At 41.5% G+C, this 15,146-nt stretch overlaps 1 protein-coding gene and 1 pseudogene across 28 annotated transcripts in view; both read right to left on the bottom strand.

Moving 5' to 3' along the window:
- The window catches only part of PBRM1 (polybromo 1), a 116,044-nt gene that overhangs the window by 39,492 nt on the left and 61,406 nt on the right, over positions 1 to 15,146 (bottom strand). For all 28 annotated transcript variants that reach the window (XM_045807307.2, XM_045807305.2, XM_045807300.2 and 25 more), the window contains 2 exons: positions 13,449 to 14,091; positions 9,038 to 9,249 (listed from right to left, as the gene is read on the bottom strand). In XM_045807307.2, coding sequence (XP_045663263.1) covers positions 9,038 to 9,249; positions 13,449 to 14,091 — 855 coding nt within the window. The remainder of the gene's footprint in view (positions 1 to 9,037; positions 9,250 to 13,448; positions 14,092 to 15,146) is intronic.
- Positions 1,522 to 8,682, bottom strand: LOC123798646 (protein CREG1 pseudogene; annotated as a pseudogene).

Genomic DNA, 15,146 nt, shown 5'->3' with positions numbered 1-15,146 from the left:
TTGCCTGAACTAATGACCCTTTCCTCTTCATTTCTCCCTTTCTGAAGGAGAATGCCTCTCATTCTTCCACGCATGTGTTCTCAGGGATCATATCCAGAGCCTCACCCATATACACCCATTTAAATGATTTAGATAATCAGGTTCAGGACTTTTGAGCTCATAAAGCTCATAATATTTAGATGAGATTTTGATACCTGGTAGAGGGGTGTTATTGCAACAAACACCTAAAAAATAGGGAAGTGACTCTGGAATTGGACAAGAACACAGACTGGAAGAATTCTGAAGAGCAGAAGAGAAAAAGCCTCCACTGCCATGAATAGACTATGGCAGAGAAACGGACATTAAGGACTTGGCAGTAGAAGGCACAGGTGGAAATGAAGAAAATGACTGGAAAGGAGATCCTTGTTATATAGTGGCAGAAAGTTGGAAGAACTGTGCCCTGGATTCTGGGCCTCTTAGGTTGATCTCTTGGTTATCTTTCTCCTTATTTGTTTGTTTGTTGTTCTACTGCCTGGGAGACTTCTTCTTCATCTTCTAATCCTTCTCTCAGTGTTTCCTTTCTGCCATCACTAACAATTTTTTTTAAACGGAATCAATTTGGCATATAATCATGTGTCAAGTTATACAACCAGCTACTTTGATTCATTTATATATTGTTGACACTGTAGTGACATTTATCACAGCACTTACACACTCATATTAAGATACTGTGGTCTATCTTCAGTGTGCATTAGCACTCCATGACTATTTACTACTCCTTACAAGTTTGTACCATTAAACACCTTCCTCTTTTTGCCCCTAACCCATCATTGTTTTTAAACAGTTTCAGTGAGATGTGATTCCCACACCATACAATTCCCTAAAGTGTACAATTCAGTGTCTTGGTATGTTATTAGTTTTTTAAAAACTGGTAATACACCACATAAAATTTGACATTTCTGAACCATTTTTAAGTAGATAATTCAGTGGCACTAATTACACTCATAATATTGTGCAATCATAACCACGATCTCTTTACAAAACTTTTTCTTTATTTCAAACAGAAGCTCTGTACCCATTAAGTACTAACTCATCTCTCCTCCCCACCAGGCCCTGGTAACCTCTACTCTACTTCCTGTCTCTGAATTTGGTACTCTGGGTCCCTCATCTAAGTGGAATCCTATAATATTGGTCCTTTCCTGTCTGGCCTATTTCAGTTAGCATGTTTTCAAGGTTCATCCGCGTAGGGAACAACACTCCATTGTGTGCATATACTCCATTTTGTTTATTCATTACTTAATGGGCACTTAGGTTATTTCTGCTTTTTGCCTATTGTGAATCATGCTGTTATGGATATTGGTATATAAGTACGTGTATGAGTTCCGCTTTCAGTTCTTTGGGTCTACACTCGTGGATCATATGGTAATTCAATGTTTACCTTTTTAAAGAATTGCCAAACTGTTTCCCATAATGGCTGTGCCATTTTACACTCCCACCACCAATGTATGAGGGCTCCAATTTCTCCACATCCTCAATACCTGGTTTTTGTGGTTTTTTTTTTTTTTTTTTTTTTTGTGGATAACAGCCATTCTAAAAAGAATGAAGTGGTATCTCACTGTAGTTCCGATTTGTATTTCCCTAATGATGTTGAACATTTTTTTTTATGTGCTTATGGCCTTTTGTATAATTTTTTTGGAGATAAATCTATTCAAATCCTTTGTCCATTTTCTGAACTTAAATATTCTGGATATTAGACTCTTATCAGATATATGACTTGTGAATATTTTCTCATTCTGTTGGTTTACCATATTTTCAATATCTAAGAAATTTTCTTTTTTCTTTCTTTCTTTTTTAAAAATATTTTATTTATTTATTTGACAGAGAGAGAGCACACAAGCAGGGGGAACAACTCCCCGCTGAGCAGGGAGCCTGATGTGGGGCTTGATCCTAGGACCCTGAGATCATGACCTGAGAGGAAGACAGACGCTTAACTGACTGAGCCACCCAGGCACCCCTCAAAGAAATTTTCTGTCCTGTGAATGTTCAGTTTTATGGCCTCCTATTCTTATTTTATGGATGCAGTAGTTCGTCATCTCTCTGAAGGTCTAAATCTTAGTTTATTAGTTTTTGGTTTTTTAAGAAGTTTTTCTCCACCTGCCTTCACTTTTTTTTCCTTTTTGTTTTGTTCTCCATCTTACATCTTAGAGGTTTTCCTTAAATATTTGGTCCTATTTAAGTAAATACCTACTCCCATCAAAAAGCAAAATGCTAAAAAAAGCTGACTAGAAGCTCTTTATGTACAGTTTTTTTTCCCTATTGCTGGTTCCTTTTCTCAAGAGAAAAATCTGTCCATAAGCCTGACCGCCGGCATGCTAGGAGCTAACGAGTTCAAAGGGCCAGGGGTCTCACTACTTAGTATACATCCTCTCATGATCCCACTCTTTAGAACTGTACCTCTAGCCTTTCAGACTGCTGCTGTCCCTCAGTCTAGACACTTGAGGGCGAACAATCACGGGAAGGGTTGGGGAAGGGAGCTGAGGTTCAACTCTTTTAAATTTTTACTTTCAACTGTTTTCAGCGCCTCCATTTGCAGGAGTACCTGGTGCTCTAATCCCTGTGCCACTCTAGACAGGCACAGGCCTACTTAAGGTCTTCATCAGACGCTGGCAGGGAAGCCAGTGTCAGCAACTTACCCAAATTCTTATTACCACCATCTCCTTTTCCATTGCTTCCCTTCTCTTTTTTTGAGGAAGGGGAACTTTTACGTTAAAGGGGAAGCTTTACATTTTGCCTTTTGTTTTGCTTTAAAATCCCCTTTCCTACATCTTAGAGGTGTTTTGGGATGTACTAGCAGTAGGCATCTGTACAACCTGCCACGTTACAGTGAAAGGCCTCCATGTTTTTTCACCTTTGCTTGCTTCCCTTGTAGGAGTAATTAGTTCTGGCACTTAATACAAAAACATGGTGCATGAGATCTTCTAGTTTCCCTCAATTTCCATCATTACTAAGAAACCTCCTCCTATGGCTTAAAGACAAAGAGCGCTGACTGACATACAACCACTATCCTACCTTCTGGTGGTTTGCTGTCTTTTTAATATGCATTAAAGTGACCTGACATAGGATGATCTGAAGCAGACTACAGTTCTCTCATGGCTAGTAATAACAAGTTACAATAAGCCTCTGGGTGACCCCTCTTCCTACTCACTCGAGTATTCTAGTGCTTACTTCACGTTGTATGGCAAAGCACCACTTCTTACCTATTTCCAGTCCCACCGCTGGGAAATATAGTCCCTGAGTTGATGGAAAAAAAAGAAGTGTTAACCGGGCTGCTCTTGGCAGCCTCAGAAAGGAGCTCTGTGCAGCAGGGCTCCCTTTCCTCTCGTCGGCAAAGGCCTGCAGGCTCCTGAGATAGGCACAGCCATGGGAAAGGAACGAACATCTCCTACTGCCTTTTTCTCTATGTGGCTCTGCTTTCCTACCATATGCCTTTTTCACAGATTAAATCTGGAAATATTTCCTGGTAACAAAGGATCAATCAAGGGCAGTGACCAACAGCTTTTCAAATGTCAGTACCAAGGTACATAATGGGTTCACGTATCATTGCTAATCCACCAAGAAGCAAGACAGCAGGAGCTCCTCTGTTAGCTCTACAGCCTTACGGCAGCGATGCCCACAACTAAGTGTGCATCAGAACCACCCACGGGACTCGGTAAAACATAGACTGTTGGGTCCCACCCTCGGGAGTTTCTGAATTGGTAGGTCTGGAGTGGGACCTGAGAATTTGCATTTCTTTTCTTCATTTTTTAAAGTAGGCTCCATGTCCAGAGTGGATGAGGAGCCTTAAGTGGGGCTTAACTCACAACCCTGAGATCGAGACCTGAGCTGAGATCAAGAGTCCGACGCTTAACTGACAGAGCCACCCAGGCGCCCTGAGAATTTGCATTTCTCACCAGTTCTCAGGTGGTGCTGCTGCTGCTGCTTGCCTGGAGGCCACATTTCGAGAACAGCCTTACAGTTATTCAAGAAGCAGCTGTCACTAATTTTGCATTGCCAGGAAAACTGTCAATAAAACTTGAAGAAAAAAAAAAAAGCCCAAGTATACAAAATTTTGTCAGTACTAACAACATGGATTGTCTCAAATGTCATACCCATTACAGCACTGGCATTTTCTGTTTCCTCTTTCATTGCTTTCCATCCTGATTTTTATTATTTCCTCTACTTACTTCAGGTTTGATTGGCCTTTCTTCCTAACTTCTCGAGGCGGAGACATATACTTATGTTAGAGCTTAACTCCTTTCAGTGTATGTGTTTAAAGCTTTAAGTTTCTTCCTATGAACTGCTTTAGATATATCCCATAAGTTTTAATACACTGTCTTCATTTGCATGCAGTTCAAGTTTTTTCTAATTGTCCTTGTGGTATCTTCTTTGATCCATGGGTTACTTAGAAGTGAACCATTTCATTTCCAAATATTTGGGGATTTTCCAGATTTCTTTCTGTTGCTGATTCCTGGTCTAAATCCCATTCTGTTCAGAGAGCAAACCTTGGTACCCTTCTTTAACTTATCACCATTTCCTTCAGGCTGAGCCTGACTTGATTGTGCTAAATAGTGCGGCTTTGCTCCCAAAGAGCTCCATTCCTTTGTGCTACTGTTGCCACATATGATACTTCTATAAATGCTATAAACCCAACGGTGATGTTGTAACTATTTCTTTAAACCTCATGTTTTCTGAAGAAATTTAGAGAAGAAAAGTGAAAAAATAGAGACAGTCTTTTATATTTACCCACATATTTACCATTTCCACTACTCTTCAGTCCTTCCTGCAGATTCGAGCCAACCATCTGGTGGTGTTTTCTTTTGGCCTGAAGCTCTTCCTTCAGTATGTCTTACAGGGAAGATGTGCCAGCAGTGAATTCTGTTTTTGCTTATCTAGGAATGTCTTATTTCAGCTTCATTTTTGAAGGGTAGTTTCACTGGATATTCTGGTTTACTCAGTTCTTGTCCCTTTCAGCACTTTGTGTATCATGTCACTGCTTTCTGGCCTCCATTATTTCTTATGAGCCATTATCACAGTATTGTTTTCTTGGACATGATAAGTTGTTTTGCTGCTTTCAAGATTTTCTCTTTCAACGGCTGTATCTAGAGGTGGTTTTCCTTGTGTTTTCTTAGTGTTCTTAGAGCTGTAGGTTAATGTTTTCCTTCAAATTTGAAGTATTCAGCCATTTCAAGTATTTTTCTCCCCCTTTCTCTTCTGTCCTCTGAGACTCCCCGTATAAGTATACTAGGACACACGGAATGAGAGTTTGCTCCGAAGTCTGCTTAGCCAACGGTCAGCCAATGATTCAGATGAAGATCGTCCTCAAACACCTCAAATCCATAAGGACTCACCCTCTGCTGACTGATGTGCATGTGGCTTGGGGGACGCATTCAAAGTTTTAATCGATTTTCAAGTATCGTTTGTATTTTGCTTTCATTAGGTTCTTCCATCTCCCTCACAAAGGCACAGTTTCAGTCAGCCAAGAATGTGTGAGAGCTATCTCAGACCTTCCATGGCTACTTTCCAGGATATTCCTCAACCTCAGCTGTAATCTTGGGTAGCAAAGCTGCAGGTCTACCCCATCACCTCTGCCTTGATCACTTTTAGCTGGCAAAGACACCCCCGACCCCACAAGCTCTCACCATCCTGAATGAGTACATCCCCTCTGGCGGCAAAGTGGCCAGGTTCTGTGCGGCTAGCCTTACGCTGGTAAATTATTCTTGCCAACCAGGTTCCCTTCTCTTCTTTGCATATGTCATTGCATATGAGAATTTGCTTCAAATCAACTTTATTTTGTTTTCTTGCCTACGGAAAAAAAAGCCCTAAGCAAACGTGACGCTAAAGACTAATATAACTCGGGGCGCCTGGGTGGCACAGCGATTAAGCGTCTGCCTTCGGCTCAGGGCGTGATCCCGGGGATCTGGGATCGAGCCCCACATCAGGCTCCTCCGCTATGAGCCTGCTTCTTCCTCTCCCACTCCCCCTGCTTGTGTTCCCTCTCTCGTTGGCTGTCTCTATCTCTGTCAAATAAATAAAATCTTTAAAAAAAAAAAAAAAAGACTAATATAACTCTTGGAAAATCACAATCCTAGGTATGTATGTAAACTCAAACTTTATAAGAAATACACCTGAAATTAATGTAACACTGTGTGTCAACTATGCTCAAAAAAAGTACCGCATGAAAAGAAATAATAATGATAAAAACTTTACAAGAAATGATCACATTTCTTTCTTAGTAAAATAACGCTTTTAATTATTTTGAATAAAAAACTGATTTTACCCAGTTTAATAGGAATCATTTTTCTTGTTTTTCTTTTTAAGAGAGAGAGTGAGAGCAAGCGGGGGAAGGGGCAGAGGGAAAGAGAGAAGCTCAAGCAGACTCCCCACTGAACCTGATGTGGGGCTCGATCCCAAGACTCTGAAATCATGACCTGAGCCAAGGATCAAAAGTAGTATGCTTAACCAACTGAGCCATCCAGGCACCCCTAAATCATTTTTCTTAAAGAGAAACTGTTTGCTGGATTTTAGGAAAGTTCACTTTGGTGCACGTGGGTGGCTCAGTCGGTTAAGCATCTGCCTTCGGCTCAGGACATGATCCCAGGGTCCTGGGATCGAGTCCTGAGTTGGGCTCCCTGCTCAGTAGGCAGTCTGCTTCTCCCTCTGCCTGCCGCTCCTCCTGCTTGTGCTTGCTCACTGTCAAATAAATAAAATCTTAAAAAAAAAAAGAGTTAGTTCACTTTGTAGTTTTCAAAGATAATGACTAGTATCCAACTTCCTTCCTCTTAACGATTGAAAGATTCAGCAGCTCGGTTCCTGACATACCTCTTTACGAGGGACCTTGTATCATCTTCTGAAATCACGTATACAGGTAATTAAACCAAACGGTTTCTTCTTTTCTGAAGAAGTGTGATTTTTTTTAAAGTCATGTTATCTTCTCCCTGATGACCTCATTTAGGTAGTAACAGCACAGGAGCTATTTAAAGATTTACAGCAGTTGAGGAAGCCTTAGGCAACTGCTGAGAGCAGCACTGCTTAAAAAGCTACTGAGTGCACTTGGGAGCAGGAGGTTTGGGGCCTGGCTTAAGCTGGTCCATGTCCAGTAAACTCTACTTACAAAAGAACAGTGGAAATGACTTACACAAAATTCCCTGCATCTTCCTTTTTTCTTCTGCAAGCCCATTTGGGGGCAAAATAGAAAATAAAATAATGTATACATGTGTATATGTGTGTGCTTCGAGTGGAGGACACTGATTATACTGTGTCCATTTAGGTGGGGAAATCAAATTCAGGAAACATTTTATGAGCTTCTTTTGTTCTAGGTAATTATTCCTCTAGATTTGAAAAGTGAAAAGAGAAGTTCTTTATAAAAAATGGTTTTGCCCTATGTTGGATCAACAACACCCAGGCCTGTCAGACATAGATGGACCACGAGAAGGAAGTTCTATTTGCATCTCACCACGGTCTGTCTTGGCCACATGTATGCGGGCGCACAGGCTCGGGCGGCACAGGCGCAGCCGTGGGTGAGTGAGGCCCTCTCTCTAACACAGTGGCTTCCAGGAATTAAGGACACATCTTTGAGTACCTTCAAACGTCAATGGGCAGTCCTCTTCAAAGGAGCACCACCGGAAAATTATACGGAGAAATACTTATAATGAAAGACATACCTCTATGAAAATGACTTCAAATTATGAAAAAAAAAATCTAACAACCGCATCTTCCAAGAAATCCGGGAATAGTCCAACTCTACTTTGTAAGCAAATAAGCAGGCAAGCAAACAAACCAGCATGTGAAAGAAAATTGGTGAAGCTGGGAAGTGTTTCACAGAGAAACATGAAGCCCTTAAAGCCTGTATGAAGCATCCGAGGCAAGCTCATTGGTGTTGTTAAATGTGCTGCATTCTAGTTCGCTAAACTGTGACATTATAGTATTTTCAGGTATCACTATTTTTGGTCCACCAAAGTGGTCCAGGATCCAGACGTTGGTTAAATTCAACTTAGCAAAGAACCAATTATGGCTGGAAGGCCAGGTTTTCATGTCAGGGTGCTGGATGAACAGTGAATGCCTGGCAAAGTCCATTTCCATTTCATTCACATTAGTAACAGTTCCTGACAGCATTATGTGAGCAGAGAGGGGACTGTGGGGATCAAATACGTGCTTCCTGGAGAAGTCAGTCTATGCCAAAGACACGGCTGGCGTAGCATGTGGATTTTCCTGAGGGTTGCCCACCAACTGCAGCAGGGAGCCCGGGCAGAAGCAGGGCACGCTGCTGCCCACGCCTGGGGGCCCGTCGCTGAGTGAGAAGACGTCGACGAAGGCCTAGCCATGCACCGCCTCCTCCGTGGAGAGTGCGCCCCAGTCACAGATGCATGTCACGAAGTGGGCCATGTGCTCTGCGTCCTTGTGGGGCAGTGGCGCGGGGGTGCCGGTGATACCAGCAGCGCCCCTGGCGCTGGCGCCAGCAGGCTGGCCATGACGGTGACTCCAGTGAGTCCAGAAATGATCAAATTTCTAATAAAAGTTCCCACTGTCAAAATATTTCTAAATTCTGGCAAGTGACTCAAAGTAACATTTTTGGGTTAATACAATGAAAATAAAAATTTCCTCCTAGTATTGTGGTTCAGCCAAAATACCAGTTAGTCTGGCCCGAGTCTGCAGGGGGAAAGCCATCCTGCTACATGACAGGGCAGAACCTTGATGTACTCGCTGCTGAGAACACTCCCCAGCTCCAGACAGGCCCTGCAGGTTTTATCTGCCAGAACTATTTCGACCTGGTGAGCTCCCACACCTGTGAGTTAACTGTTCCTGAAACACTAGGGCAACAGCTCGGTCACACAGCACTTCCAATTTTCAACAGTCTGATGACCAAACCGATGATGATAAAAGCATTCCTATCTCAACATGTCCATTCTGAAAAAGTCCACATTCACACAGACAGGATTCATCCCCACAGCTAGCCAGGAGAGCCAGAACTAGAACAGAGTATAGTATTTCTTCATACTTAATAAAATGAAAAGAAACCCACCTCTTTTTTCTTCTTCTCGTTTTAGTTTATCTTCCTCTAGTTCTTTTGGCAATTTTTCCTTTTTCTCCTTTTCCACATCATTATGCAAATGCTTTGTGGTATAGCTGAGTGCTGGTGAAAGCAGGATCTCTCCATTTTTGCAGAGTTCATCACGAATTTTAATAAAAAACTGCTGCAGTTCAACTGCGTCCTCGTAGATTTCGGAGTCTGTCCTGTAAGGGAATCAAGAGCACCCATTGACACACAAGCCGCCTCCTCACACACCTCAGTTACCCAAAGCTTCCGTAACACGTTAATGGATATAATGGTACTTCTGTACAGCAAGGCATCTCCTTCAAGTTCTAGAACAGAATCCGAAGTGCCGTTTTACCTCAGTAAGCCTCGTGCCCACCAGTTTCCTCGTCCTTAAGGCTCACTGCTTGCACAGCACATGTACAGGAAAAGGCCTCATACAGTTTTCTGGGGAGAAACAGGGCTCACGCATCCGTTGATTCTGGCAACAGAAGGGGGCTGCCACAATCAAGGACCACACTGAGGCTCCACACCATGTACGACACTTGTACCTAATCCTTGGATTAATTTTTATTTTCTCTTAAATGAGGGACGAACACATTATATAAAGCATTGACTTAAAGTTTTAGGCAATGTCCACTTTCTTCTTTTTGAATCTCTATCATGCTTGCTTACGGCTGGTAGGCCCCAGCAAATATTTGACCCTAAACTACGAAGTCATAAGGGCATCCATCCTGTAACAGTTACAGGACTCAGAGTCAGTATTCATGTTAGTTTCCCAGAAATGACTACCTAATGCTGGGGAACCAGCAGAGGCAACACAGAGAAAGATGGGGAAAAAATGATCTGCCACACTGAAAACTTTTTAAAGACTCTTTCCTCATTTACAGAATATGAGGACAGGACTGGGCAAAATCAGCTTCAGAATTTAGAAAGAATTTTTTTTTACTATCTCCAGTCCACTGTGGTCTGAGGATGGCTTAAACACAATTCTATTAACTAGGAATACCAGGGCCTGAAAAATGATTCACAAAGGTAACCACAGACATAGCCTTAGCAGCAGCTGTGGACACATTCTGGTCAGAGACTGGGGGTGGCAGGCGTAGCAAGTCCAGTCAGCCGCCTGCTGATACCCACCACCAGAGTGTCACATTTCAGTGAAGCCTCCAGAATGCTTCTCCCCATCAGCAAAGGTGAACTGGGAAACAATCCAAAAACACTGCCAATAACAAACTAAATGTTTCTGGAAAGGTTTTAAAAATCTTTTCAGGTTACAGAAATGCTAATACTTGAAGGAAAGCAATAAAAATAAAACTGGTCAAGGAAAGAAACTCCTATAATATTATTTTGATGCCTGTTTTGTTTTGTTTTTTTAAAGATTTTATTTATTTATTTGACAGAAAGAAAGACAGCCAGTGAGAGAGGGAACACAAGCAGGGGGAGTGGGAGAGGAAGAAGCAGGCTCCCAGCAGAGGAGCCCGATGTGGGGCTCGATCCCAGAACCCTGGGATCATGCCCTGAGCTGAAGGTAGACACCTAACGACTAAGCCACCCAGGTGCCCCTTGTTGCCTGTTTTCTGAACAGACGTTTTAAGACTGTTCACTTGATATTAAAATTCATTTTATAACAGCTTACAATTTTAAGTATAAAATTAAAAGTGAAAACGCACTTTCGGTAATCCCTGTTACACTGGAAGGGCAGATTTGTAACTCCATTAGGTGATGTTGTTTTTTAATGCAAGTTCTGCACACAGCCATTAAAAATCTGACTTATCTTTCCTGTTTTATTAAACAAAGTAATATGAAGAACTTATTAATCTAAGAGAGAGCTCAGTGCTGCCTGCATGCACAAGAACAAAAACTCAAAATGGAAAAAGAAAATAACTCTTATTCCCCTTGGCTGATGAGTAATCTTTATAAGGCGACATTCAGTAGAATGAAATAATTAAAGTACAGGAAGCTCTCAGTGCTTCCCTTGTCCTTGTCTTCCCGAGGGTCCCCCTTCCCATAAGGCAGTCAGAGAACTGAGCTCAGGAACAGTGCCAGCAGGTTAGGAAAGCCAGCAGCTAACTGGCATGAGTCACTGCTGTGCTGTTACTGAATACTGCTGACGGACAAACCACTGTCCCCTGAGTGAACCTCTCTATGCCTCACTTTTCAGACTCCTTCTATTTCCGGGTGTGAGGTCCTAGGTGATGTTGAATGGCAGTGGTGGGTAGGGGTGAGTATGAAGAAGCTTGAACACCACTGGAGATCAACATAGAAATCTAGTACATATAGACTTCATTAAATTCATGAACTTAGTATTTCTGAGATATCTATCTTCATTACTGGCACAACAGATAAAACGATGGCTTATCATTCACTAAACTGATGCATCCCCACTTCAGCAACATGGGGTTATGCTTAAGTACCGTAAGCAGTCATAATACGACCTTCAATCACAAAGATAAAAAATGGCTTCCCTTAGTTTTGCAAGGCTCTGGGCTCAAGAGTGAAATTCATCACTGCCTCATGTAAATAAATGCACCCAAGACTCTACCTTCCAGGCCTCAAAAGCAAATATCAATCATGTCAACAGTGGGAGAATGAAAAGAGCTCATTTCCTAGAGATACAAATCTGCTTAATTCTTAAAACAGACACATCACCTATATAAGATAAACAAAGTTGCTAATGATCTAAGAGACAAATGCACTTTTGGAAGACTCACAGAACTAGCCCCAAGATGTCACGGAGGCAGGCAGAGGTGGAGGAGAGGAGTGACTTTAGACTTAAGGACTATTTAAGAAAACTGAGAACAAAAATGAAGTCTAAGCTCCATGAAAGAGGATTTGTATGTCTTGCCCACTGGTGTATCCCAAGTATCTAGAACATGCTTATAACTGGTAGCCACTCAATTAACATTTGTTGAATATAAGTGAAAATAAAGAATGTAACATTTTGACTGCAAGATGTCTCCCCATCTTTCTCATTTCCATCTCCACTGTTGAACACTAAGGACCACTTCCTAAATGTGTCCCCTGAGCGGCTCTCCAATCTGACCCCAACCCCACCTGTCTCTTGGACACACCACATTCACTTCCTAACGTCATGCCTTCACTTAAACCACTTGCCTTATCTACATCCCACCCATTCTCCCATTCTCCCCTGATGCCTCAGGTCTTCTCAGAACTCTAGCACAGAGCTCCTACTCCATCATCTTTACTATATTACCAAGTTGTTATATATTGTCTCATGCCTGGAATTATTTTTCCCTAAGCATAGGTCTTAACCCGACTGTCAGACTTTGAGCTCTTAGAGCACAGGGCACAAGCCTGATCACCTACGGCTGGGCTCCGTGACTGGTGTCTCAGTGACTGGCTCTGCAGTGGGGAATAAGATGAGTCACTCCACTTACTAGTTGTGTGACTTTAGGCAACTTACCTCTGTCCGTGCACTTCTTCAAATGCAAAGTGGGAAATTATCACATTGAATGGCTATTATAAGGGTTAGAGATTATCTAGATAAAGTGTTTTGTATGGTGCTTTAGAAAGAGCAGGTGCTTAATAGGAATAGCAAACATTACCACTAATTTCTCTTTCAAGATCCAGAGTCAAAGGCAGGCCGCACCAGATTCCCCAGCTGGAATTACTCTACACCCACTGCCTAAAAGTCCCCTTTCAGCATGGTAGACTCGAAGTTCCAGGAAGGTAGCGTCTGTAACTTTAAATTTTTATGTTCCCCCAAGTGACTCTAAGAGCACACAGAAGACACACTGTTTAACTGATGAACTGAAATTGTTTTAAGAGTTAATTATACCATTCTTGCATGGCGAAGGTATAACACAGATCAAAATTAAAAGGGAATTCAAGTTTGATGGAAATTTAAATTTGATTGCTTCTTTTAGTACATTTAATATCTGAAAAAGGCACTTAAAAGTGAGAAATCTGAGATTAAAAAAAAAAAAAGAAGCCTTTTTAGGTACTAGAAATGGTGACCCAATTTAAATTGGCTAACCTCAGAGCAATAATTTAAGAGCTATTTTAATTTATTCAAAGCATGCTTGGATTGAACTCAAACTTTAAAAAAAAATCACATTACTATTCCTAATTATAAGCATTTTATCCTTGAAAAAACATGTTCTATAAAAGGCTATATTTTAAGAGTTTATGCTTTTCAACAGCAAATTTATCCTGTATTCCTTCTCCCTGGCCCTGACCTAGATGATTCAGTAGTGCGCCTGCTCTCCCCCACAGCATATGCTTCCTCTCTAGAAGTTGTGGCAAAGAAGAACTCAAAACAGCACCCCACCAACTGTAACCATGTACCGAAGCTGAAAAAGTGTATCAAAGCAGAATTTTCTTCTGTTTTGCATTAAATATCACACCTTCTCAAAAAGAAATTGCTTTGAAAACCTACCGATTCATCCTTCTTGCCCTTTCCAAGACTTCAAACATATGCTCTTGAAATAAATCGAGCCGCCGGTAGCGATTATTTTCAACATTCTTTCTAATTATGTCAAAAGTAAGAGGAGGTTTGTTTGGGAAGTTGGGATCCACAGCAGGAATTTCTGCTAAGGAATCACTGTAGCATCTTCCTTCATCATCTTGATGACTCATGACCGACACAAAAAGATTGTGAATAAGTTCTTGAATCAGCAAGGTCACATTTGGGACATGAGAGTCCTCATCTCCCTCTAGGTCTCTCCGGGTTTCAAGCAGGACCTTGTGCAGGACAAGGGCATCTTTGTAGATCAAAGACTCAGGCTCATTGTATGTACAGGCATTGTTAAACATCATGACGAAGTCCTCGACCATGGAGTCTATATCTTGGTATTTGTTGGCCATCATGTGACTTCGAATTTTTTCCATGTCCATGGGCTTTTTAATGGTCAGATAGTAGTCAGGCAGCTCAGACCTAGAGGGAAGCCTCAGAAATATGGCACTGAGGCGGCGACCCCTCTTATCAGTATAGTTCTTTACAGCTTCATAGACTTCATTCAGTTTCTGCTGCATTGGAGTCATGTATTTTGATTTTTTAGGAGAAATTCCACTCTTCCTACCTAAAGGAAGAGATTTAATGTTAAATGAATAAAATGAAATAAATTAACCCAAATTTGTATACAGTTGGTAAAGCATAATCATAAGAAATGGGAGTACTCCCAATGATTTGTAAAACAATTTAATTAGCACGTCTCTAGTGAAGTATATCTTATGGACAAAGAAAAAACTGGAAACAAATTGAAACTGCTTTCAGTAATCATATTTTTAGTGAGAGAGTAATAAGTACTATCATGTTGAGATAGTTGTGAATAAGGTAGAATAAAGCAAATGAATAGCTATGTGACATTCTAATTCCATCACCTGTAGCATCCTTGAGAACGGAGATATTTTTTAAAGATTTTACTTATTGATTAGAGAGAGAGAGCGAGAGGGAGAGCATGAGTGGAGGGAGGGGCAGAGGGAGAGGGAGAAACACACTCCCTGCTGAGCAGGGAGCCTAACGAGGGGCTCAATCCCAGGACCCTGAGATCACGACCTGAGCCAAAGGCAGACGCTTAACTAACTGAACCACCCAGATGCCCCAAGAACTGAGATTTTTATTGCAGGAGAAAAAGAGATACAGATGTTAGAACAGAACACTGGATAAAAATCTTGTAGCCATAAATCTCAGTCAAGAGCATCATTATGAACTTATGATGTATTTTATCTTTAAATATAATACAAACACGCACCAAATTTCCTAATTCTGTCCACTGAAAATCCTGGAAAAAATGACCAATAAAGTAGCAGTATAACCCTACATAGTTTGACTATATTGACCATAATTCTTTTTTTTTTTTTTTTAAGATTTTTATTTATTTATTTGACAAAGATAAAGACAGCCAGCGAGAGAGGGAACACAAGCAGGGAGAGTGGGAGAGGAAGAAGCAGGCTCATAACAGAGGAGCCTGATGTGGGGCTCGATCCCACAACGCCGGGATCACGCCCTGAGCCAAAGGCAGACGCTTAACCGCTGTGCCACCCAGGCGCCCCGACCATAATTCTGAAATACAGATTTTAAATGCTAACACCAGTAGCTCCTTAGCAAATGGCTGACTCGCAGTTGGCACAAGAT

The sequence above is a fragment of the Ursus americanus genome, chromosome 14, assembly GCF_024610735.1.
Source record: "Ursus americanus isolate L20-20 chromosome 14, mUrsAme1.1.p, whole genome shotgun sequence".
NCBI classification, from domain to species: Eukaryota; Metazoa; Chordata; class Mammalia; order Carnivora; family Ursidae; genus Ursus; species Ursus americanus.
Note: the sequence above shows the minus strand (reverse complement) of the source record. Positions and strands in the feature narration are given on the sequence as shown.